The 24,549-nt window shown below is 34.8% G+C and overlaps 1 protein-coding gene across 1 annotated transcript in view; it reads right to left on the reverse strand.

Annotated features, from left to right (window-relative positions):
• Positions 1-24,549, reverse strand: part of LOC126758708 (nose resistant to fluoxetine protein 6) — a 32,461-nt gene that overhangs the window by 5,248 nt on the left and 2,664 nt on the right. The window contains exon 2 of the mRNA XM_050473069.1: positions 747-1,006. Within this exon, the coding sequence (XP_050329026.1) occupies positions 747-1,006 (260 nt within the window). The remainder of the gene's footprint in view (positions 1-746; positions 1,007-24,549) is intronic.

Consider the following 24,549-nt stretch of genomic DNA (forward strand, 5'->3'; position numbering starts at 1 on the left):
TTAAATAATTGCCTTTCATGTCCCTAGGCTACAGTTGGGTTACTGTTCACACCGTTTGTTGCGAGTAGGTAACTCTTACTACTTCCGTGAGAAAAATATACTTATCAACTGTTCTTTTAAAACACTATTAACGACTAAATTAAGTGGTATACGAGCCGGTCCAGTCACGTGGCTACCAAGATTGTGCGATATCACACCGTTAGACTTTTTCCTAAAGTATTTTGGGGACAATCCCTCTTCGATTCACGCCTTGAAGCAAAACATCACGCGTGTCTTTTGCCAGTTACCAGTCGAAATGCTCGAACGAGTCATCGAAAATTGGACTCAACGGATGGACAGTCTGAGACGTAGCTACGGCCAACATTTGATAGAGATAATCTTCCAAAAATAAATGCTAAAGAATGCTTTTTTCGAATGATAATAAACATTCTCCATTAAATTTGAAGTTTCTACGTTTTTTCTTGAAAACAGTAGTGAACCTCGAAATAGATTACCCTTCATTACTTATTCACATTCACATATTTATATATATGTATATATGTATGCAAGATAGGCTAATTGAGGAAATATCTCTCAAATTTAGTTTTCCACAAAAGTGATTCACTCAGAAAAAGTGTTTTGTCAAATTCAGCTTAAATTATTTTTGTTGTATTTTTGGCGCCATTCCTGTCAATCTTCACACGCATGATTGTTCTTTCTAATCTAGCCTAATTCTAATAAGAATTTATAAGTATGTGTGTACTTACCATAAGCGCTGGAAACGTATCGTTCAAGAAAAGCTTTATAACAAAGAACCCGGGCATAAAGGGTGGATTTTCATTGTAGACCGTTGTGTAGAGCTGCGTATGTGCTTTGGCGAACGGAAGGCCAGAGTTTTTCGCAGATCTTGCATTTGAGCTGTCACTATCATCTTCGTGGTAAATAGATTCACATAACGATAGAGATCCCAGCCAATAGTTGTTTCCATAGAAAAAGCCAGATGTATAATGACCGGAAGCATCATCCACTAGAAATAGAAACCTTATGTTAATTTGATAAACGCTGACCAACACTGAATTCACATCATGATAAACAATTTATGTAAATTTGAAACAAACAATTTGGTTAAAAATTAAAAGAAGCGTAATGAAGCTCAACTTTATATCTTTATCTCATATGTACAATATGTCATCTAATGCAGCAACATTACGAATGACAATCCTCATTGATGTGGAATGTCGGATTTAAAATTTTATATATATTCATGGTTGCGTGCCTCTTGGATGATTCATTGTTTTTCGAGTAATATAAACATTTCGCCTGCTACCTTCCTCGTTTTTTATACCCTGAACAGGGTATATTAAGTTTGTTACGATGTTTGTAACACCCAGAAAGAAGCGTCGGAGACCCTATAAAGTATATCTATAAATGATCAGTATGTTGAGTTGAGTCGATTTAGCCATGTCCGTCTGTCTGTCCGTCCGTCTGTCGGTCTCAATTTTTAAGATATCGTTTTGAAATTTTGCAAACGTCATTTTCTCTTCAAAAAGCTGCTCATTTGTCGGAACGGCCAATATCGGACCACTATAACATATAGCTGCCATTTAAACTGAACGATCGGAATCTTTCTCTTCACATTTGACAATGTATCTTGCAAATTTCATTTGTTTCTAAAGCAACAATGTAATCTCGAAGAAACCACTATAACATATAGCTGCCATACAAACTGAACGATCGGAATCGAATTCTTGTATGGAAAACTTTCACATTTGACAATGTATCTTCACAAAAGTTGGTATAGATTATTTTCTAAGGCAACAATGTAATCTCCGAAGAAATTGGACAGATCGGTTAAGTATAGCATATAGCTACCATACAAACTGAATGATCGGAATCAAGTTCTTGTATGGAAAACTTTCACATTTGACAATGTATCTTCACCAAATTTGGTATAGATTATTTTCTAAGGCAATAATGTAATCTCCGAAAAATTTTGTTAGGATCGGATTACTATAGCATATAGCTTCCATACAAACTGAACACATAATTATTAAAAGAAATGCACCTGTGAAGGGTATATTAGCTTCGGTGCCGCCGATGTTAACGTTTTTTCTTGTTTTTTAATACCTTTGTGCTATAGCTTGCATCAAAGTCAGTTAGGTTTGCAGCCAAAATAAATTTTTTTATTCGAAATATCTTTACAAAGTTTTTCCGAACAAATTTGTGCTCTTAACTAAGCATAAAATTCTTTAAAAAAATAATTTTTCTATAGAACTGTACGTACTTATGTATTTAGAAACTGTTACTTCTTTTATTCTTTATTTTTAAAGTTTAAGTTAGGGTTTTACATGACTCAGCCAACCAAAGCGCAATGCCCAAATATTTTCCTAATCCCAAACTTCCCAGTTTTATCTTTCAAATAATGTAGATGTACTATAAGTGTTTGCTGATGGTATTGACAAAATAGTATTCTCATACTGAAATCTAGATGACCTGAAAGTTCCCCACTTTTTAAAGACATATGTTGGGCATATAAATTAGTGTTCTCTTCATTTCAATTACATATCTCAAATCCTCTTTTAAAGGAATGGCTATGCCTTACTGAGCAGGGAACACATAACGGAAATTGCACTTAATATTTTTAAAACTGGCTCAACAAATATTTTTGCAAGTGGAATTTAAGAATTCTTAAAAAATAGCTAATCGTGTGCCGAAATGCCACATTCCACGCTATTTTATTTCTCTTTCTTGTCCACAAATGCCTATTATTTTCAAGATGTGCCATTTCTTTATTCCTCAATTTCTACACCATCGTTTTTTTTCACAGCCTCTTTTATACGGCTTGAACGCCTATTGCTCGAGGCTCAGGAAACAATATTGCATATTTTGTTACAAATCAACAAATTATTTTAAGAAAAATAAAATTTAATGAAAACATGTTTTTAACACAAAATTTGAAAAATGTAGACAACATTAATGTCGTCAAAGGCTGTTCAATACGAGTATTTTGGACTCCATCATTTCAAAGAACTTCATATAATATTCTCCACATTTTTAGAAGCTTCAAGAGTTTGAAGAGTTCAATTTTGAACCTGGGTGTCTCCATATCAATAATTAAAATTTTCTACTTGAACTGTTATTGTTTAAGTACTTCCCAACATTAAATGATGTAACAGTAAACAGACAGATTTGTTTGCAACTACTCAATAGTGTCTTGTTGTGTCTAGACGTTGGAGCTACATGTGAGCTGCAGATTTACTTTGAAGTTACTTAGTATGTAAATATGTATTTGTGCACGTTGCAAGATTGCATAACATAAACCAGATTTTATTTGCAACTTATTTTCAATTTCTTTTTGTATTCTGCTTCCAAAGTGGGTTTATATATTTCTCTCTTTCACTTTCGTTTCTCATTCGCTTCAGCTTTTTGAGGTCAGCTTCGCGCAAATACTGGTCCGAATGTTTACTGTTGCAACTTTTTGCTATGCTGTTACATGAAGCGCGTTCCAAGTGACCAGTTTAAAAAGTTTTATACTTCGTTCGTATGTAAGTATGTATGCATGAGGTTGCAAGCAGCTTTCCGTTTTTGTTTTGCCGCAAATTGGCTTCCAGTTGCTGTCCGACGTCATGGTTTGCAAGGCTTCCGGGCCGGATCACGATAATTCATTGGCAATCTTTTTATTTCGGTAGTGGTTAAGCAACGGTTTTCGTTGGCTTCCTAGCAAAGACCTTGGCCAAGAAATTGAGCCAGAGACCGTCGGAAAATTTGAAGCAAATTCGTTGAATCTTACGTATGTATGTATATGCTTATAGATGTATACTTTATTAATTACTTTTACGTACTAACATATGCATGGTTATGTTTGTATAACAGTTCGGATTTCGCAACGGCAGACCACAGTTTTCCTCTCAGTGTTACATGCAACTTCCAATTTTTCATAGCCGATCAAATACCATGACCATGAACTGACAAACGGTGTGGCGACTGTGGCTTATGTAAGTCTATTAACTTGAACAGCATTCAATCGCATGCAAATATTATTTAGATATGTTACTCGACCGGAACATGTTGGAGCTAACGGTTTCTCTCAAAATCACCAGAATGAACAACATGTCAACAACTTGTTGGTTTTTACAACGGATATCTTGTGTAAATATTGTAAAAGATAACCTGAGTTATTCGATTAATAGAGAGACATCATTCCCCCCATTTGATATTTTCGAGTTAATAACACAGTTTCAGTTTAAGAGTCTCGGTGGAGTCAGTCCCTTACACAACAATCAGGCAAACGTCACATGAATGGAACAGGAGCCGCATATGCCGACCATTAAAATTCGATAGGATGGAGTCGTGTGTAGAAGTTCGCGCAAGAAGAAGGCGGAAACATCCACTGAGGAGTGGGTCCTTGTGCATTTACTACGGTCGGAAATTCGTGGTAGATTGGTACTGTCATTCACCCCAGTGGTGCCGCTGCCCAACATTTAATGGTTCTTCAATATATTGATGTCCTGACCGCCTTCTATATCTTTGGCACAAGAGTCGGTAAACTCAGCCTCCACAAGGAAATATCCCCAAAAGGGCTGATCGAATTCGTCGGGACCCGAATTATGGTTATATGTAGTACTAGATTCCAGCATAGAAAAATTCATAAAGCTACCTGGCTGTCTCCGGATCGAAAAGCCACCAATCAGATCGATCATGTTGTGATAGACGGAAGACACCATTCCAGTGTTTTATCCGGCCAAGGACTGTGCGCTCCGAGGTACAACAACTTACAAATCGACGGAAGACGTCATCTTTTGCAGCAAAGATACGCATACTCTATCTTGTTGCAGCAAAAACGCACGCCAACAAGCACAAGGAAGGTTCGACGTCGAAAAGCTGCAATCACAACAGACAGCCGAACGATTTTCTACTCGGTCTGCACTCCTGCTCTCAGAGAGCACTCATCAGCAATTCGGTATAAGGAAACCGTGGGACGGCGTTTCAAGACCCTTACGGAAACAGACTTTTCGGAAAATGCAAAAGATATCGAGAGTGGAAGAGGGAAGCGAGACGCATTTGCAGACAGAAAAAGAGAGAGGCCGAAAGACGTGAGTATGAAGAGCTTGACACGCTGGCCGACAGGGATAATGCTGAAAAATTTTAGGAAAAAATGTGGCGACTAACAGAAGGTTTCAAGACCGGAGCATACTCCTGTAGAAATCCCAGAGGTGATCTAGTAACCGATGCTCAGAGCATACTAAAATTATGGAGGAAACACTACTCCAGCCTGCTGAATAGCAGTGAGAATGGAGAAGGCGAACTCGATTCCACAGTCTATAACGATGGAGCAGACGTTTCATTTCATGGCATGTTTTGGAGATAACTTAATTAGAGTGGCAAAAGTGCTTCGAAATTGGTTCAAAACCATGCAAAAGAGTAAATATGTACATTAATGGTGAATATTTTGAAAAGCAATAAAGCGATTTTTCATGAGTAATATTTGCTTTTTCTCTAATCCTGGAATATAAAATGCGAATTGAGAAGACCAATTTCAGCCGCTTGTAAATAAAGTAGTTTACTATAAAAGTTATTGCATATGAATTCAAATTATTGGTTGTGATATATCCATATTTGATAACTCTTAATGCCTAGTCAGAACTCATTCGTATGCGATTTATGAGTTGGAAACGTCAATGTTAACGGCGTAATGATGAAATTAATTTTCAAAAGCGGCTTCTAAGTGTTAATGATTTTCGGAATGCTTGGCACACAGTGATATTTATGATTTCTTACACATACATGTACAAAAATGTATAAATAGCCGGCAATAAATCGCGGTAGATAATTTTGTTAAAATCATAGATAAGCTTACACCGCAAATGATGATCAACAAGCAGAGCAGAGAGAGTAAACCGAGCTTCGGCAGTTAAAAGAGAAGAACAGTCTGAAGAAGCAATTTTATGTCTCTGAAATCGTTATTCTAATAACACCTAAGTCCATACAGATATTGGTACATACATACATGTACACAATTAATTGAAGCCATTTTCGATTGCTGGTAATATATTATAGTTTTATATTCAGCTTTGGACAAAAATGGAGCGAGTTGATTTCCTGCATTCATACAAACACACACACACATACACTCATGCAGAAACGTGTGGCAGCGGATGCGCTTAAATAGTGACTTATATGCGCATGAGCAAACACATTAACACGAGTTTCATGCGTCAACCCGCCTTTTTCGATAGCTGGGTTCATTACTAATAGGTCTACAATGAGCATTAGTTATATATTATGAGTTCTGAGATGTATTTAATTGTCTGAAACATAACCGTGAACTGAGTAAAAGCACTGATGCTTTGTTGTAGAAGCGAACCTGCTTTGACCCTGTATAATACGTCGAAAAATATTTATTTGCACATTAACATTTGCGACTTATTATGCACTTGTAAACAGTCGACCATTGTACGAATAAATATGTGTATAAATATGTATACATGCATATATGGACAAATAGTTCATTAATAGGTAATAGGTAAGTGTTGCGTAATGGGAAAGTTAGTCTTATTACAAGAAAAGTACAAAATAAAAACTTTTGAGCACAGTAGGCATCATTTCTTTCGAATTTTATATATTTTTTTTATTTATAACGACTTGCTAAATTATGTACAGACCATACTATATGCACAGAAGACGGTGAACGGAGTAGACAGCCGAAATAACAGCTTCGGCAAAAACATCAAAAACTTCGAAAAATATGTTGGGTTAGTGACGATGAAGATGTAATGCTGTACAAAAAAATGGAAAAGTCGGTGTATAGTGCTCAATAGCAACTATGTTAAATACTAAAACCGACTTTTGTTAAACATATATTTCTGTTTAAAATGCTAAGATTTTTTCAGCCTATATCTTAAATATATTTTAGACATAAAGGATTCTCCGATACATTTTTTTACGCTTGCGGTTCTGTGAATTTTACTTTTTCTTGAAATTTGATACAAAGGCAAACGTGTGTCAAATCAGTTTTCGCTATTTCAAAAGAATGATCTAATAGATATGTGGGTTTACGTACTTTTACAAGGTGCTTTTCAAAGTAAACAGCACTTTTTGAATCTAGCGCCCATCTATATGTCGACTGGTGGGTTAGAATCTACTATCTTTATCGATTGTCCAGTGAGAATTTCATGACATTTCATGGATTGGAAGTGACGTTATTGCGTTTTAAGTGTCAGTATGTTTGTGTTATCGGTGCGAAAATGAGCTTCGAACAAAGAGCCAACATTAAATTTGGTTTTAAAATTGGTAAAACTATCCCGTAGCAGAGTGCACGAGTGGTTTCAACGTTTTCAAAGTGGTCGTGAGGACATAAATGACGATCAACATGTGGGCCAATCAAAATCCGTGATCACCAGAAATTCCACCGAAACTGTGCGTGAATTCATCATTGAAATCATTGAAATTCATGGAAGTGTAATAGAACATCTCCAAAACATCGACTTATCGCATTTTGACCGAACATTTGGGCTTAGGAAAGGTGTGTGCACGGTTTGTTCGGCACAAATTGACTGACGACCAAAAATTGCTCAGAATCCAACATTCGAAGGGCGATTATTTGACATGTTTTTGGAAATTTCTAAAATTTCTAAATTCTGTTAGTCTATTAGAGAGTAATGTATCGTATTACCAAGCGGGTACAACTAGTTATAAGTTTGGTAGGATGATAGGGTTGAATTAAATGAATCCAATAAATTACAGAGTAATAAATAAAATTCTAGTAACTATAACTGATTTACTGGATCTTAATTTTATACGATTTTATCGAAAAATTCAATAAACGTCAGAATCTCATTTTCGAAATAAACGATTTTCCATGTGAACAGAGTTTTAATTGTACACACCTTTTCAGCTTCGATTTTATCGATTTTAACTACATATGTATATGTTGCCGACTCCTGTTGGATACGTTTATATTCGTACATAATGCAATCTCAGATTCCTTTATATTTTCAAACGCTGCATCAAGCCCGAATTAATAATTGCCTTAAAAGTCAAAGTGTTATCATAAATATGTCTCTTAGACAGCGGATGATTGAAAATAATACGATTTCACTTCCAAATTTACTTAAAAAACTAATATATTTATGTAAATTTATATATGTACGTACATACTTATGTGTAAGGTAAAGAATAAACGATGGTTTCTTCTCAAATCTCGCCATTCTTGGACACGCACATTTGAGTAATGGTACTCGAATACTAGAGGAGGGGAAGGAGTGGTTTTAAGAGCATACTTTAATTGCAATGTCTGACTTTGTTTTTGAAAATCAATCATTTTAGCCCCGTGTATGCTCTGAGCTATCTCAAACCTAATATTATATAAAAATACAGTTAGGTGTGTCGTGTACTCGAAACCTCGCCCTGTAAATTTCAAAATCGTCTATTAACACTCGAAAGCCAATGTCGATACTCTAAGCATTTAACATACATATGTACATATTTCCTTTCGAATTCTTTCGTGGAGTTAAAGAAAATTATTACATAATTTCTGTTGAACTAAATTTTGTTACTGTTGTTGTAAGCTATGATATTAATTACCAAGTTTTTTAAATAAACCTTTCGTCATTGATGCATACATATGTATATATGTATATATTTGCATTCATATATAAATATGTTGACTTGTGTATACATACATACATATATATTTATATATTGAATAAGCTTTTAAGCATATAATAAACATATGCATGTGTGTAAATGTCGGTATGTATAAAATATATTTATGGAGTAGTAATGGAGGTCGAATGGTGTAAAAATACGATAATTACCAGAAATGGTAAAAAACAAATCTTTACGGTAAATGTGATGAAATTTCGCCTTGATTCAATTATTAGTAGCATTGTTGCTTTTATTGTTGTTGCAGCTGATAGTTCGTTATGGAAGCAGCAGCAGTACGAAATTCGACAACAACAAACGTCACTCTGGCGACACGTACAAATATGATGCGCCAAATGACAACAACAGCAACAAATTAGCACAGCTCTTGAAGATGCCGAATCAAATTTACATACATATTTATGTTTGTATGTATGCATTCACCTATGATACATACATATGTATGTATGTTCATATATTTATACATACATACATACATATGTAAGTACATATAATCTGTAAGTGCAAAATATGGATGATCGAATGCATTTGGCTTACAATCTATTTGTACAAAAATGTTGTTTTTGCAATGTTGCAGAGTGCGTGACTACTATTCGGTGGGTTTTGTGTTCGAATGCCGGTAAAGGCCAAACCAATAAAAGAAACTAGAAACAAATAAAAAACATTATATATATTCCATCATCTTCGTCATAATATTGCATGCAAATATTAATAAAATAAATTGCAAAAAACTTTAAAATTAAATTTAACGGGTTATTAGAAGTTTCAGTTTTTTCACTTTAAACATCAAAATTACAAAATAAGTTGCTGTATGTATGTTTTTTTGTTTTGCTGTATTATGTATGAATACTATTTGAACATACATAATGTAATGTTGTTGACATTTGTTCACATAACGAGGACATTTGTTCACAGCAATAAAAACTTATCTGAATTTTGACTGGATGTTTCCATTTTTATATTTATATCCTGAACACGTTTTATTAAGTTTGCTACAATTAATCAGTTGATTTAGCCATGTCTGTCTTGTGTATGACTGAACTAGTCCCGGAGTTTTTTAAATATCGTTCTGAAATTTTGCACACGACCTATTTTCCTAAAGAAGCTGCTCATTAGTTGGAACCAATGATATCGGACTAATATAGGATATACATACATATGTAGCTACCATACAAACTCGCCGAACCAAATCAAGTTTTTGTATTTTAAACTGAAACATTTGTTTTCCTGATAAAGACTGTGGGCAAAAAAAGTAAGACTTCTTAATTTAAATTACGCGCGAAATCCCATTCGTCGAAATATTTTCATTCGGCAGAAATTGCCGAAAAAACTTGTCAAAGCAGGTCAGAAATCAAGTTTATGTTGACAATTTTCTTCGGTTAACGAGGAGTAGTGCACTTCGAATTCCTTCCGACCGGCCAAACTGTCAACAAGGAATACTATATGAGTGCTATGCGTCATTTGCGCGAAGCTATTCGTAAAATGAGGCCGGAATTATGAGCCGAAAACTTTTAGTTTTCACAGCACGATAATGGTCGCATACTGCATGAGAATTTTTGAACGATTTCTAGCTATGAAGACATTAAACGTGAATCGCTATGCGCATTGAAAAATTATACCGGAAATTGAAAAAACTTTCTAATTGGGGCCAATGGGGGGGGGACAACATAGATTATGAAGAATATTTTTTATTCTTAATATTTTTTGCTAGTAGTATTAGAACTGACTGCTCAAAATCAAGATGTAGCTCTTCATAAACGTTTTTTTCCTTATTAAGTTATTCTTAACTCCACTTGAAGGTTGATTATGTGCATGCAAATGTGTATTTTTAAGTGGAATGCATTTTGCATTGTAATATATTTTAAGGTTATATTCATATATAGTTACCCACTTTGCCAAAGCAAAAATTTATCGAGAGATTTGTTTTAATTTGTAAATGCAATTAATTAAGGTTGTTGCTTTTACAAAAATATTTTATTTAAGTAAATATGCCAACGCATTGTAACCATCAAACCACTTACGCAACAAAAAATTCATCTTGACTTCTAATGCGATTCAGTGCCGCAGGTCATGTTTACCTGAACTTGGCCTCCAACATGACCACATACATTTTTTCATGTTGTCAAAGCATCTGCCCACTCATTGTTCATCGCAATGACAGTTCAAGAGAAATTCCACATTGTTATAAAAATTAAGTAAAATAAATGAAAACAAAGAGTAAGACCAAAGGCAAATAATTATCGCCTCGAAATCCAAACTTAATTGGGGGCTTTCAGCGGCAATCATCGAAAGTTGGCGCAATGACTGCTAAATGGTTTTGTTTCTGACATAGCTACAAGCAACACACATACTTAGATAAGGCCATATGTATACACATGTAAGCGTAATGTGTGTGCATGCTGCTGCCTCTGAGCAAGATTCGGCACAAGGCCGACTGGACAAAACCAATTTGAAATGGTATTAGTCGTGCGTTCATTACACGAGTACAAACACTCTCTGAGTTGTTATTGTCACAATGTTGTTTACAATAGACGAGGCAGAGTTTCAATGTCCACACACTTGCATGCGCTTAGGCAGCCGCGCCGCCGTAGACGACTATGTAAATTCCACTTCTTTTTGCTGCATTTGAGGTTATCACTGATGCGCACCGTTTAACGTACGCAGGTAATAGACAACAGAGCTTACATGTTTCTAATCACAGTTAACATTTTATCAAAGATAAAAATCAGACACAACGCATTTCGTGAGTAATCGGTTCACCATAACTGGAAAACATTGAAGGCTTTTGAGCTATAGAGGCAACGGTATTTGTAGATACATCATATCAAGCAAACATAAACGAATATGCCAATATGCAGATGCCTCACACTCGTGCAAGCATACAAAGTGGGTGTTAAACACATATCGCACACTAACCACAAAAGAGTCACAACTCGAAAAATGGCAATTAACACAAAACGATGATTTTCTAGTTAAGTAAGATAGTGGTGAAAATGAAGTTTCTTAGCTAGGTAGAGCAATTGATATATTGAAAAAATTGATTTTGAATATTTTTGAGTTGTGACTCTTTTGTGGTTAGTGTGCGATATATGTATGTACCTACGTAAGCAAATACAACATCCTGAAATCTATGGTGTGGTTGACGTAATTCTCTCACTTAGGGATAAATATGTTTAATCAACGTGTTAATGAAAGTTTCGCTTAGACTGTCTAGTACTCGTTTTAGTGTGAATTCAAGCGAAAAGAAAAAATAACAAAAAACGAAATAAAAATTCGAGCGAAAGTATGCCCAAATTTATTTGTATCTAAATAGGTAGTAGTTCCTCTCCAATTTTAACCAAAGTTTGTTATAGGAAGCCGATTGGTGTAAATGTTACATAATTTGTTAGCTGGTTTTATTGCACTTAGATTTTTTTGATTACGTCAAGAGCGGTTGAGGAAAAAGCTACTTTTTCTTCTTTCGTGTTTTTAGCGTGTTTTCATCATTTCTAATTAGTTATAATTATATTTTTGATGTAAGGGTATATTGAGCTATTAAGCTGACTGTTTGGGCAGAGAGGAGGTTAAATGAGTTTTAAAGTAATTAGAATATCTAAGATTTGTTTGCTCTCTTCTATTGACTAAAATTGATCACTTCTGTATTCTTAAATTTCTACTTTTTCTTCTTTCGAGGCTTTATCTTATTTAATCGTATTTAAAATGGTCCAAGTCAAGTATACTTATGCATAAGTTTCAAGTATACTTATGTAAAGGGTGGGCCATCTAACGTTTTAAATTGGAATTATCTATATTTCGACATTGGAAACGTCAAATACCATTCGGAAAGTGACAGATATTCAGTAAAAAGTCTAAAGTTTACGAAATGGGTCGCTATTCACTAGAAGAAAACTGGGAAATATTGAAAATTTGAAAGTTTGACCGAGGATGGTCAATTTGACCGAAAAATCATCTTTTCGGACGAGGCTCATTTCCACCTCGATGGTTACGTTAACAAGCAGAATTGTCACATTAGGGGCGCTACGTGCCATACAGCAAACGCTACACTCATTCTTTTACGCCCTATCTTCGAAAATTGCATAATCAGCAAAAGAGGTGATGTGAATTGGCCTCCCAGAAGCTGCGAGTTAACTCCGTTGGACTATTTTCTGTGAGGAGCTGTTAAAGATAAATGTTACGCCAACCATCCAGAAACAATTCAAGATCTAAAGTACGAGATTCAAGCTGCTGTAGCTGCTATAAGGCTTGAAACCATAGAGAAAGTAATCCAAAATTGGGTGGATCGGATAAGCTACTGTAAACTCAGCCGTGGTGGTCATTTGTCCAAAATTGTTTTCACAAATAAATTTCATAAAACAACCTAGAATAATGCCATATTTATCACTACTTTTTTGGTAGTTCCTTATTTTGTGCTATTCTCAATACGTCAAATCCAACAGCAAGCAGACCTCTGTCATTTCAAAGCCAACGCCACTCATCGGGTATGTATATTTTTCCTCGATATCGACGTAAAAGTCTTAACTCTTTCTTATATTTTATTTTGTGCTAAGAGTAATCAAAATCTTCTAATTATGAATAACAAATATTTGTAGGTACCAAATTTCGAAGAAAGCAAAGGTACCTGCCTAGAAATGTATGTATATTATGGTTTATTTACTTGAGTTATTAGCAATGTTAGGTGAATTACATAATTTCGCACTGCTTTTACCAGAAATGAAATGAAGTAGTTTGTGCACTTATCCGTGCATAATTACGTGTGTATTGTACATACTATAATTTATATGTACATATGTATATGTTTATATACGTAGAAGCAAGTAAGCAAGTAGTAAAAGCAGCGAAACGGTGGCTTAGTTTTCATTGCGGAACATTTCCACATAAGAAAATCGCCATAGTATATAGAGGGAAACATTTCATATCATATACATATGTATATACGAAAAGGAAAAATAAAATAAAAAATAAAAGGAAGAATAAAAACTGAATAACATCGAATTTATAATTTGGACTACACTCGCCATAGATTGCTTCTTCTACGGAATTAAGCAACACGAAGTTTGTAACACCCAGAATGAAGCGTCGGAGACCCTATAAAGTATATATGTATATAAATGGTCAGTATATTGAGCTGAGTCGATTTAGCCATGTCCGTCTGTCTGTCTGGCTGTCTGTATGAACAAGTCCCTCACTATTTAATGTATCGTTTTGAAATTTTGCAAACGTCATTTTCTCTTCAAGAAGCCGATCATTTGTCGGAACTGCCGATATCGGACCACTATAACATATAGCTGCCATACAAATCGAACGATCGGAATCAAGTTCATGTATGGAAAACTTTAAAATTTGACAATATATCTTTACGAAATTTGGCATGAATTATTGTTTAAGAAATAATATAATACCGAAGAAATTGTTCAGATCGGATCACTATAGCATATAGCTGCCATACAAACCGAATGATCGGAAGCAAGGGCTTGTATGGAAAACTTTCGCATTTGACGTGGTATCTTCACGAAATTTGGCAAGGATTACCGCTTAAGGTAACAATATAATCACCGATTTTAATAGTTCAGATCGGATTACTATAGCACATAGCTTCCATACAAACTGAACGCATAGTTACTAACAGAAATGCACCTGTGAAGGGTATATTAGCTTCGGTGCAGCCGAAGTTAACGTTTTTTCTTGTTTATAGTATAACATATGAAAGCTAATTTTTCTAAGATATTTGAGATTTGAGTTTGAAATTCTTATACTAGGTAAAGGCTAAAGGAGGCATTGATCCACTTTGAGCCATTTTTCAAACGCGCATGCTGTTGTCAATAAAACATTATCTGCGAATTTCAATACTAGATATTGACCGATATTTCCGATAAATATGCCATATACCCTGAGGTCCACACTTTCGCACATCACATGAACTATTTGTGTAAAGTTGTATTTGAATTAAGATCAGATTGAATATAAAATTGTTATATGTAAATCGCAGGTAGGCACGGCTGTATTTTAATATCGCCCATTTTCACAATGTAAGATCAGAATGTCTGAATAATGTCTCCTTTCCAAACAAGGAATTCGTGTAGTAAGTTTCATCAAAATATCTTAATTTTTACTCAAATTATCGCACGGATTTCAACCCATCCCGCCATCCTGATCATTAAATATATGCTTACATACATACAGACATACATATGTATATAAAAAAAACTATAATACTCTGTAGCAATTTATGTCTGCTTATTTATTTTAGGACTTAAAGCTTATGTTTAGATAATTTGGCAATGTCTGTAGCGAAAATATATTTGGGTTAAGGTTAATTGACATATTGCAATATTTCTACGAACACGCTCGCCGTTATTTTTATTTATCTTGCAATTTAATGCGTCATGACTGGAATTATACAATAAAAGAGTGGCCAATTGCACAATCAAGATAATTATGTGAATTGAAAACGCAGTAAAGTTGGTATGAACCATTTACAACAATAGTGTGAGCCACCAACAATGCAAACCATTTAACGAAATGCAGCATATACATATGTATATACAGATGTATATCTATAAGCGTATTAAATGTATATATATGTATGTACATAAGTGTATTTTATAGCCTGATATAGATGTTGCATGAAAGAAATTACTCGCATGTCTTAAATCGCAATTCCGTTGTTTATAGCACATTTCGCTACTTTTGTTAAGTTTTCGTTTGCAATTTTCGTGCTTATATGTACATACATATGTATTTGGCTTAAGCTACAGAAGTGGATTGTATCAACAATGTATAAATATGTACATAATACTTACATATGTATGTATATCTTCTAGCGATTTCGTCTTCGTGAAATTAAAAAAAAAGTTATTGCTCAGTTCTCAGAGTCTGCGACAATTTATTGATTCTGCTTTTCGCGTATAAAAATATTTATGCAAAATTTTATGAAATTCTCCTAGTTTGTGCATTAATAATTGATTTTGTTCATATTTCCCCATTTAATATTTTTTTTCTTGTTTGCATTTTTAGTTTACTTATTACATATTTATTTTCGGTTTATCGAATTAGCTTTATTGAAAAATTTCTTAGTATAAAACATTTGTTATACAATGTGCTTGGACTAAAACAACAACTCCATTAACTAAACTTGCTACTTTCATAGGCAAAGCAAACCTTTGTTAAATTAGCTTTGCGTAACGTTCGCCCTTGTGATTGCTTGTTGATTGTCAACTCAGAATTGGCCTTGATAGCGAATTGCAATCTTTTAAATGCCAATGTAAAATTTGACGGTGTTATAGGAATAGTACAGTCATTTAGTATTTTTACTTGGAAAGTTTTCTGGGAGTTTTGAAATTTGGCAATTTTAAATCCGTGAAAACAAAAAAAAAAAAAAAAAAAAATAAAAAAAATAAAATAAAAGTTAAAAAAAAATTGAACGTTAAAAAATATAAAGAAAGTGTCGTGTCTGTGACTCCCTATTACATCAACTATTTATGCTAGGACAAAGTCAAAAATCGATCTAGACATTTCACAGATTACCCGAGGCAAACAAACATACAAAAACAAAAAGAAAACACTATTATGGTTTACATATGTATGTATAGGTATATACATACATATATCGGTAAGCATTGAGTAAAATACTATTTCAATAGTACAAACAGACACTCGAATGATGGTACGGAAATAATAAAATATTGGCAAAGGATTTATATCAGCGGAAGTATTACTGGAAATTGCCGAAAATTGTTTATGTTGCAAGATATTCCCATCAATACATAGTATAAAAAAAGTCGAGGAATATTTTTTGGGAATATTTTGATTAAGGCAATATTTTTAACAGTCAATATGTAATCATTATCCTCCCACATTTTCTGCATTAATCTTACAAATCTTCTCAATGAAACAATGACCCAGGATATGCACGATGGAATGACAGGAAAAACAAGAAAAAACGTTAACTTCGGCTGCACCAAAGCTAATATACCCTTCACAGGTGCATTTCTTTTAGTAACTATGTTTGTGTTCAGTTTATATGGAAGCTATGTATGTATATGCTATAGTAATCCGATCTGAACAATTTTTTCGGAGATCTTAAAAATATTTTTAACGTATATGTATATACAGACGGACAGACAGACGGACATGGCTAAATCGACTCAGCTCAACATACTGATAATTTATATATATACTTTATAGGGTCTCCGACGCTTTCTTCTGGGTGTTACAAACTTCGTGACAAACTTAATATACCCTGTTCAGGGTATAATAAACTTGATTTCAGTGGCATACACTTTTCGACGCCAGGTTTTTGGCTTTCCAATTAAGTATCAAGTTTAATAAACTACAACCGTGTCATCACCGTGCTAATTAAACTTGGCTGCCTTTCTTTTTGCGTGACCTGGTTGAAACTTTTGGCTCAGTGACCAATTAGACCTGCACACATATGTACATATAAATATAGTTGGTTTGAATTCAGTAGCAAAAAGTGTAAAGCTCCCTCATTAAGTTCCATTTGCTCAATCATCTGCTTAATGCTTTAAACATGTTAGCAACTTTTTTGTACTTATATAATTTGAATAGCTTAATGTGAAAAGTGATATTAAAATTGACGGGATAACATGCGGGCACCCTGATACCTTGTCTATTATACACACCTGCATATGCATTAGTTTTTTAAGGTGATCGCATGAATGGCAGCGATTATAAAGACTGTCGCTTCGGCAAATGATCTCAGCTAATCACTATTTTAGCTAATTAAGTTAAATCTGTGAGTTTCGTACCTGCGTTAATGTCGGAGGAGTTCATCGAAAAGTCTCGGCAAGTAATCTCTTAATGACGCTGAATGGAGTTTGAACGCACCATCATGTTTATAAGGCGTTTTTGCCTAACTAATTACATAACATTTGCATGAAGTGATTACTGAGTAGACATTTCATCATGTTTGCCCTCAGAATTCCTTAAAATTAGAATAATAATGATTTACTTTTATTTAATTGCACTTATTTATGTTTTTTACAATAAATTAAGCGTAATTTATTGCGCACTAGAATCATTCCTGCCACATCAATATTTAATATCTGGCATTCCAAAAGCAACGCGTTATATTTATTTATATGCGAATATTACACACATATGTAAGTGTGTATGTGCTGAATTTTAATTAAAGTCAAGCATACCAAAATATCGCTTACAATTTTGCCAGTATATGCTTCAAAAGCAAATAGATTCTAAAAACAATTATTCGTATTCAATTATTTTTATACCCTTGCAACATGTTGCTACGAGTATAGTAGTTTTGTTCATCTAACGGTTGCACGTAATTTTGGAGCAGTAGTGGAGGGCAGCTGTGGTCTAAAAATCTTGAAAAAGTGAGTGTGGCCCTGCCTTCTGTTTGGTATAATGTACATATCTCCTAAACCACCAACCCTACATTAACGACATTCGCTCACGACAAACAACTTTAGAACACCTATCGACACTGTAACAGCCATACCTACTTCCCACATAACACAATTTTAAATTCCATTTTATTCTTTCACTTTCCAGTACACAAATCAAGAAGCAATTAATGCAACGGAATAAATATTTGCTCGAATAATGCCTTTAAAGTATTCTAACTTTTGACAAAAAATTGTGCAAATTCAAACAAAACTTTTCACGCTCCAAAGTACCGAATATGTGGACCTCAGTACCTAATGTTGATTTTTTACCGAAAATATCGGTCAACGTATGGTATGTACAATTGAAATTCAGAGAGAGTCATCTCCGGACAATACGAGTAGTAAGACTTTTTACCAAAAATGGTTTAAATCGGGTCAGTACTTTCCTGAGCGCCTATATACCTAATATAAAGATTTTCGAATTTCCGGGTGACTTTATAATGCATATATTCGCCAATATTTAACTTATCTTAATGGAAATTACAGAGGGCGTTTAAATCTTAACAGCGTATCTTTGTGCTTTAAATATACGTAGAAACAATTTTCCAAAAACTTCACCTAGCACTACTATAACTAATATCAGGATGTTCGAACATCCGCCTGACTTTACTCTTTATGATTGCTGTTTGGTGTATGTGAGGTACCTTAATGAAACCCAGATAACATTTTTTTAGTATGTGGCATGTTAATAGTATGTGTTACTGGCAAAAACACATAAAATCGGGTCAATACTACCCTCAACTCCAACATTTTCCTGACAGAAGTCCCGGAGCTTTGAGTACAAAATGTTGCAAGAGTATAAAATGTTTGGTTGCACCCGAACTTAGCTCTTTCTTACTTGTTATTATTCGTTTTCTATTTTATTTGCCAAATGTTGTTTATGTTTTCAAAATATTTAATGAATATTCATGACTGAACGTTTGTAAAGATGTAAGCAATATATGTATGTATGTACATATATTCTTAAATTGTGATGAATTTAGCTTCGATATCCTCTGAGAATCGCAAAAAACATTTATTGTTTATGTTAATCATATTAATTTTAATAAAGAATTTCATTTAAAAATAGCATGTGACAAAATATTTGATGAGTTTCTTTAGTTACATACGAATTGTACGTGAAGAGTTAAATTTATTGCTATTTCATCGTGGAAAATGACATATCTCTTGACACCCGCATAAGTGCCAGCTGCTAATAACACTTGTCATAAATCAATTTTTGAAACTCATCCCCTTGAATGCCGATTATTACTTAACATTTTCATTAACGGTATGAATAGACGGAGGTTTGCGTACATATTCAGCGCGCAATAGCGTGTTTTCATCATTTCTAATTAGTTATATTTATATTTTTGATGTAAGGGTATATTGAGCTATTAAACTGACTATTTGGTCAGAGAGGAGGTTAAATGATTTTTAAAGTAATTAGGTTCATATCGTATAAGTACACTAATTGGTATTTAGGTTAAGCTGCTTCACTTATTCCATAATTAGTAATCAAATGATATATACGAAAATCAAATTATACTCCTTAAGGATAAAAATGTAATCAAAAATACTTTTAAAGGAGCGTGTACAGGGTTTGTCCGGCAAGTAATAGGACTGATTTTTTTCTGCCGCGATTGTACTTCGGTAGAGAGCGAGCACCTGGAGAGTTAGGACAAAATTTTCGCGCGAGGCCGAAAACGCAGCATTCGTTAGAGCAGAGGTACGCGATTAAATTCTGTGTGAAACTCGGTAAATCTGCGACAAAACCGTTTGATATGATCAAGCAGGCTTACCTATGTAGATGTTGCATTAGCAAGAAGTTGTGTGTTTCGGTGGCACTAGGCCTTTTTGGAGGCCCGGGAAGAGGTCGCTGATGAAGACTGTGCTGAGTGACTTCGAAAAACACTGACGCGCAAAGTTTGAACTCAGACCGTCGACTAAGTATTCGTTTAATTGCCCAGATGTTAAATTTATCAAAATATGTAGTCTACGACATTGTGACGAACACTTGAACATGCTCAAGATGTGCGCGAAGATGGTCCCAAAAGTGCTCACTGACGACCAGAAATTGCGGCGAGTGGAAGTGTGCCAAGAAAATTTGAACATGTCTGAAAGTGACCACCAATTTTTGGATAACTCACAGGTGACGAGTCATGGATCTTTGAGTATGATCCCGAGACAAAGGCAGGCATTTTGAGACGACAGAGGGGATCCAAGCAGCATGCACCTCGGAACTCAGGCTATTCCGGAGAATAGCTTCCGTGACGCCTTCAATGCTTTGGAGCCTATTTTGAAAGTTTTTAAATAATTATGAGGTTTGGTTCGACTCAGTTCTATTACTTTCCAGACAAACCCTGTATAAATTTAAAAGCTGTCGCATCATTAGTTTGCGAATTATTTCATTTTGAGTGAAGCAACTTTTGTTATTGTGAAAATAAAGATAAAAAGGAATTTTGCATGTTGATAAAATAATGCATTTTGAAGGGAAAAATACAGCAAAAACTTGGCTTGGTGGCAAGTTTCCGGTCACTTCCCCAGGATAATCAATTATCAAGAATTGATATGCTAAGTTTAGAGGTGATGAAATGAGCACAGAAGACGGTGGACGCAGTGAACTGTTGTTACCGACGAAATTTTGGAGGACCGTAAAGTGAATATCAAAGCGTGGACAAAGCCAACAGCCGGCTGGCAAGGTTATGGCGTCTGTATTTTGGGATGCGCAGGAATAATTTTTATTGACTACCTTGAGAAAGGAAGGACCATCAACCGCGAAATCGCCGAGAAACGGCCGCATTTAAAGGAAAAGAAAGTGTTGTTTCACCGGGACAATGCATTATGTCACATGTCAGTGAAAACGATCCACCGTATTCTCCAGTTCTAGCAACTATTTCCTGTTCTCAGACCTCAAACGAACGCTTGCTGGGAAAAAATGTTCGTCCAATAGAGAGGTGATCGCAGAAACTAAGGCCTATTTTGCAGCAAAAGACAAAACGTACGAAAAGTTGGAGGGTCGCTATAATCGTGATACACCTTGAAAGAAACTATGTTGAATAAAAAAACCCGAATTTTGCTTGTTTTACTGAGGTAGGCTGTGGACTTTTCAATTGACGTGTTAATATCAACGGAAGGATAAACATTACTCTTGCAATTGTATAGAAATGCTGTTCGATTCAAATCAACACTTCTAGCATTGTGCCGGTGCGTTGAAGTTGTCGCGTCGCTTATCTGTGTGATAAGCCAAAGGACTTCACATTTCTAACCGAACAATTTGAACAGCCATTCTTTGTCATCGTGTTTGATAAGTCTGACTCCGATCGAGTCATAACAGCATGGCGCCCTTTTGTGGATTGTGTTCAAAGATCTCCCATACATTCTGTAGTGAAGCTTGTAGTACGAAATGCTTATAACCTGAATTATCTGAATTGAAAGAGACCAATCGATTTGATGATTGTTATATAATTTCCTACTATCTCTTTGCTCATATCTATTCGAGTATTTCCGATCTGTTTGTATACATATTTTTTGAGTAAGTCTTTCCGGCATTTTAATAGTTATTTTAATATAGCTACTCGATGTGGAGACAAATTTAACAAATCGGAGATCATCGGCCCTGTCGTTCTTGAGTTATAAATAGTGTAATAAGCCGACCTAGAGTTTTTTATGTAGATATCTATGTTAAATGAAAGAAAATTTTATATACATAAGTAAGAATATACTTTATCGCTGTCATATTTGCGTTTATCTTGCAAAAAAACGAGCTAAAATTGTTAGTAATAGAAAAACACGAAGTAATTATTTGCAATTTATTTCGTAAGCTTTCCGCCAATATAACCTTGGGCCTAAATTTTATTCAAAATTACAATTAATATCTATTATATACTATATATGAGCTTTATTATTTTGCTCATAAAATCGGCCTTCTTTAATGCATAAACGAACTCTTGATCAACCAGATAGTCACACCTGAGAGCCGCAAATGCCGACAATTCAATGGCTGCATTTAACCTTTTTATCTAGCGTTACCTTCAAAACTGATACGCTTTGAGCATGTAGTATGCACACACACATACTTAGGTGTGTGTATGCACGCATTTGCACTTGATATGTGCATGAACTTAAATGTCTGGCAGTATGTGTGCAGTAAGCCACTTGTAACTTTTCGGCATTTACGAGTATTAAGTAGCCATATGTTTTAATTTTTCAATCAGAAGCTTAGCAATATGCCTGATGCATGAAATAATTCACCGACCTTCAAAAAGCGAACATATAACACAGTTTCATTAAACCTGATAATCAGTTCATGAAACGGAATACAAGTAGTTCCCTAGCATGCAGCAATTTGGGCATGTATTCGGTGCACACACACACCTAAATGTGTGTGGTATGTTGTTGTATTCTTTTGTAAGCTTGCAGTCGCTAGTCTCGAGCCTATCGCTAGAGCAGCTCGTGAGTTAACATTTAAAACTTGATATTGCACCAATTTTGTTTTCCATAAGATACTTTTCATTCTTCTTCTTCCGATTGTTTACTTTGTGCACGATTCGTGTTTGTGTTTACACTGGTTGCTTGATTGGTTTAGTGTGTAACTGTAGTTAAAAACTGATCTTGTCATTGGCGTCGAACACCGCCTTGGATGGTCGGAAATTAAGCATTTGCAGTCAGAATGCTGCTGGAAGCATGAAGCTCCATTTATAATTGGCACCTTAATCGGCCAAGTGCCGAGCGTAGCTCATTGATAGTCATATACAAATACGATACATACATACATACAATAAAGAAAAGAGTGAAGGAAAGAAAACAATTCAAAACTTGTATATTTTGACACACTTTGCGGCGACCAACAATTAAGAGTGCAACAAACCAAATACCCAAACTGGAAACTTGCTTTCGATTTGCGCTGAGTGGACGAGCCGGCGCGCGGACGGGGCCAGCGGCGCGGTCAGCAAAAAATGGCAAAATGCAAAAGCAAAGCTTGAAAACTGTGCTATGGTGCAAAAGTCTCTAATCTGTGTACATATACCAGCGTATATGTTACATACATACATATGTACATGTGTATGTTCGCAGCTATGCAGACCACATTAGCAGCAAGAGTATATAATTAAAGACATGCAGATATTTGGCCATTGCGTCAAATGGACGGACGAGCCCTAATTGATTGCATAATCAAACAAAGTTTACTACTTTTAGGTAATCTGTAGTGTTAAATAAATCTGTTATGTATTTATGTATGCGTGTAAAAAGCTATGTTATTCAACTTTGGTGTGGAAACTAAATCACTTATGCAATGTTCATGAAGAAAGTAGTGATGCTGTAACACTGCGCTTCCTACTGACGAAGTAGATATGTTTTAAAAGTGAACTTCCAAACGACCTTGAGTTTATTTTGGTTAACAAAAATAGAACTCAAAATTTGTCAAATATGAATTTAATTTTAAATTTTCAAAGGATATATAAATTTGGCAGGACTGTGCTTAAGTACTATGCGAAATATGAGCTGTCAACCATTTGTTTACAGCAGCTGCTTAAGTTGGTACACCTCTGTAGTGCGTTGAAATTTTTAGAATGGATAAACATATCGAACCAAGAATTTGTCTCAAATTTTGTATTGTTAAACAAATTTCGTGTGTAGAATCGCTTCGAATGTTAGAAAAGGTTTACGGTGATTAAGTTATATCAAAAATACAAGTCTATGAGCGTTACAAAGTCTACAAAAACGGTCGAAAGATCGTTGAAGGCTTGCCTCATTCTGGACGACCTCTTCAACTGATGAAAATATTAAGAAAGTGAAGGATATGGTGTTTAAAAGTCGTCAGGCAAGTGTTAGAGAGATGACAAGTCAGCGATAAAGCTGAATTAAAAAAAAAAAAAAAAAAAAAAAAACAAGTAAGGAAGGGCTAAGTTCGGGTGTCACCGAATATTTTATACTCTCGCATGATAAAGTGATAATCGAGATTTCATTATACGTCATTTACATATTTTTCAAATACCGTATTTGTGTAAAGTTTTATTCCGCTATCATCATTGGTTCCTAATGTATATGTATGTATATTATACAGAGAAGGCATCAGATGGAATTCAAAATAGCTTTATATTGGAAGAAGGCGTGGTTGTGAACCGATTTCACCCATATTTCGTACATGTCATCAAGGTGTTAAGAAAATATTATATACCGAATTTCATTGAAATCGGTCTAGTAGTTCCTGAGATATGGTTTTTGGTCCATAAGTGGGCGACGCCACACTCATTTTCAATTTAAAAAAAAATCTAGGTGCAGCTTCCTTCTGCCATTTCTTCCGTAAAATTTAGTGTTTCTGACGTTTTTTGTTAGTCGGTTAACGCACTTTTAGTGATTTTCAACATAACCTTTGTATGGGAGGTGGGCATGGTTATTATCCGATTTCTTCCATTTTTGAACTGTATATGGAAATGCCTGAAGAAAACGACTCTATAGAATTTGGTTGACATAGCTATAGTAGTTTCCGAGATAT

The sequence above is a fragment of the Bactrocera neohumeralis genome, chromosome 5 (assembly GCF_024586455.1).
Source record: "Bactrocera neohumeralis isolate Rockhampton chromosome 5, APGP_CSIRO_Bneo_wtdbg2-racon-allhic-juicebox.fasta_v2, whole genome shotgun sequence".
NCBI lineage: Eukaryota > Metazoa > Arthropoda > Insecta > Diptera > Tephritidae > Bactrocera > Bactrocera neohumeralis.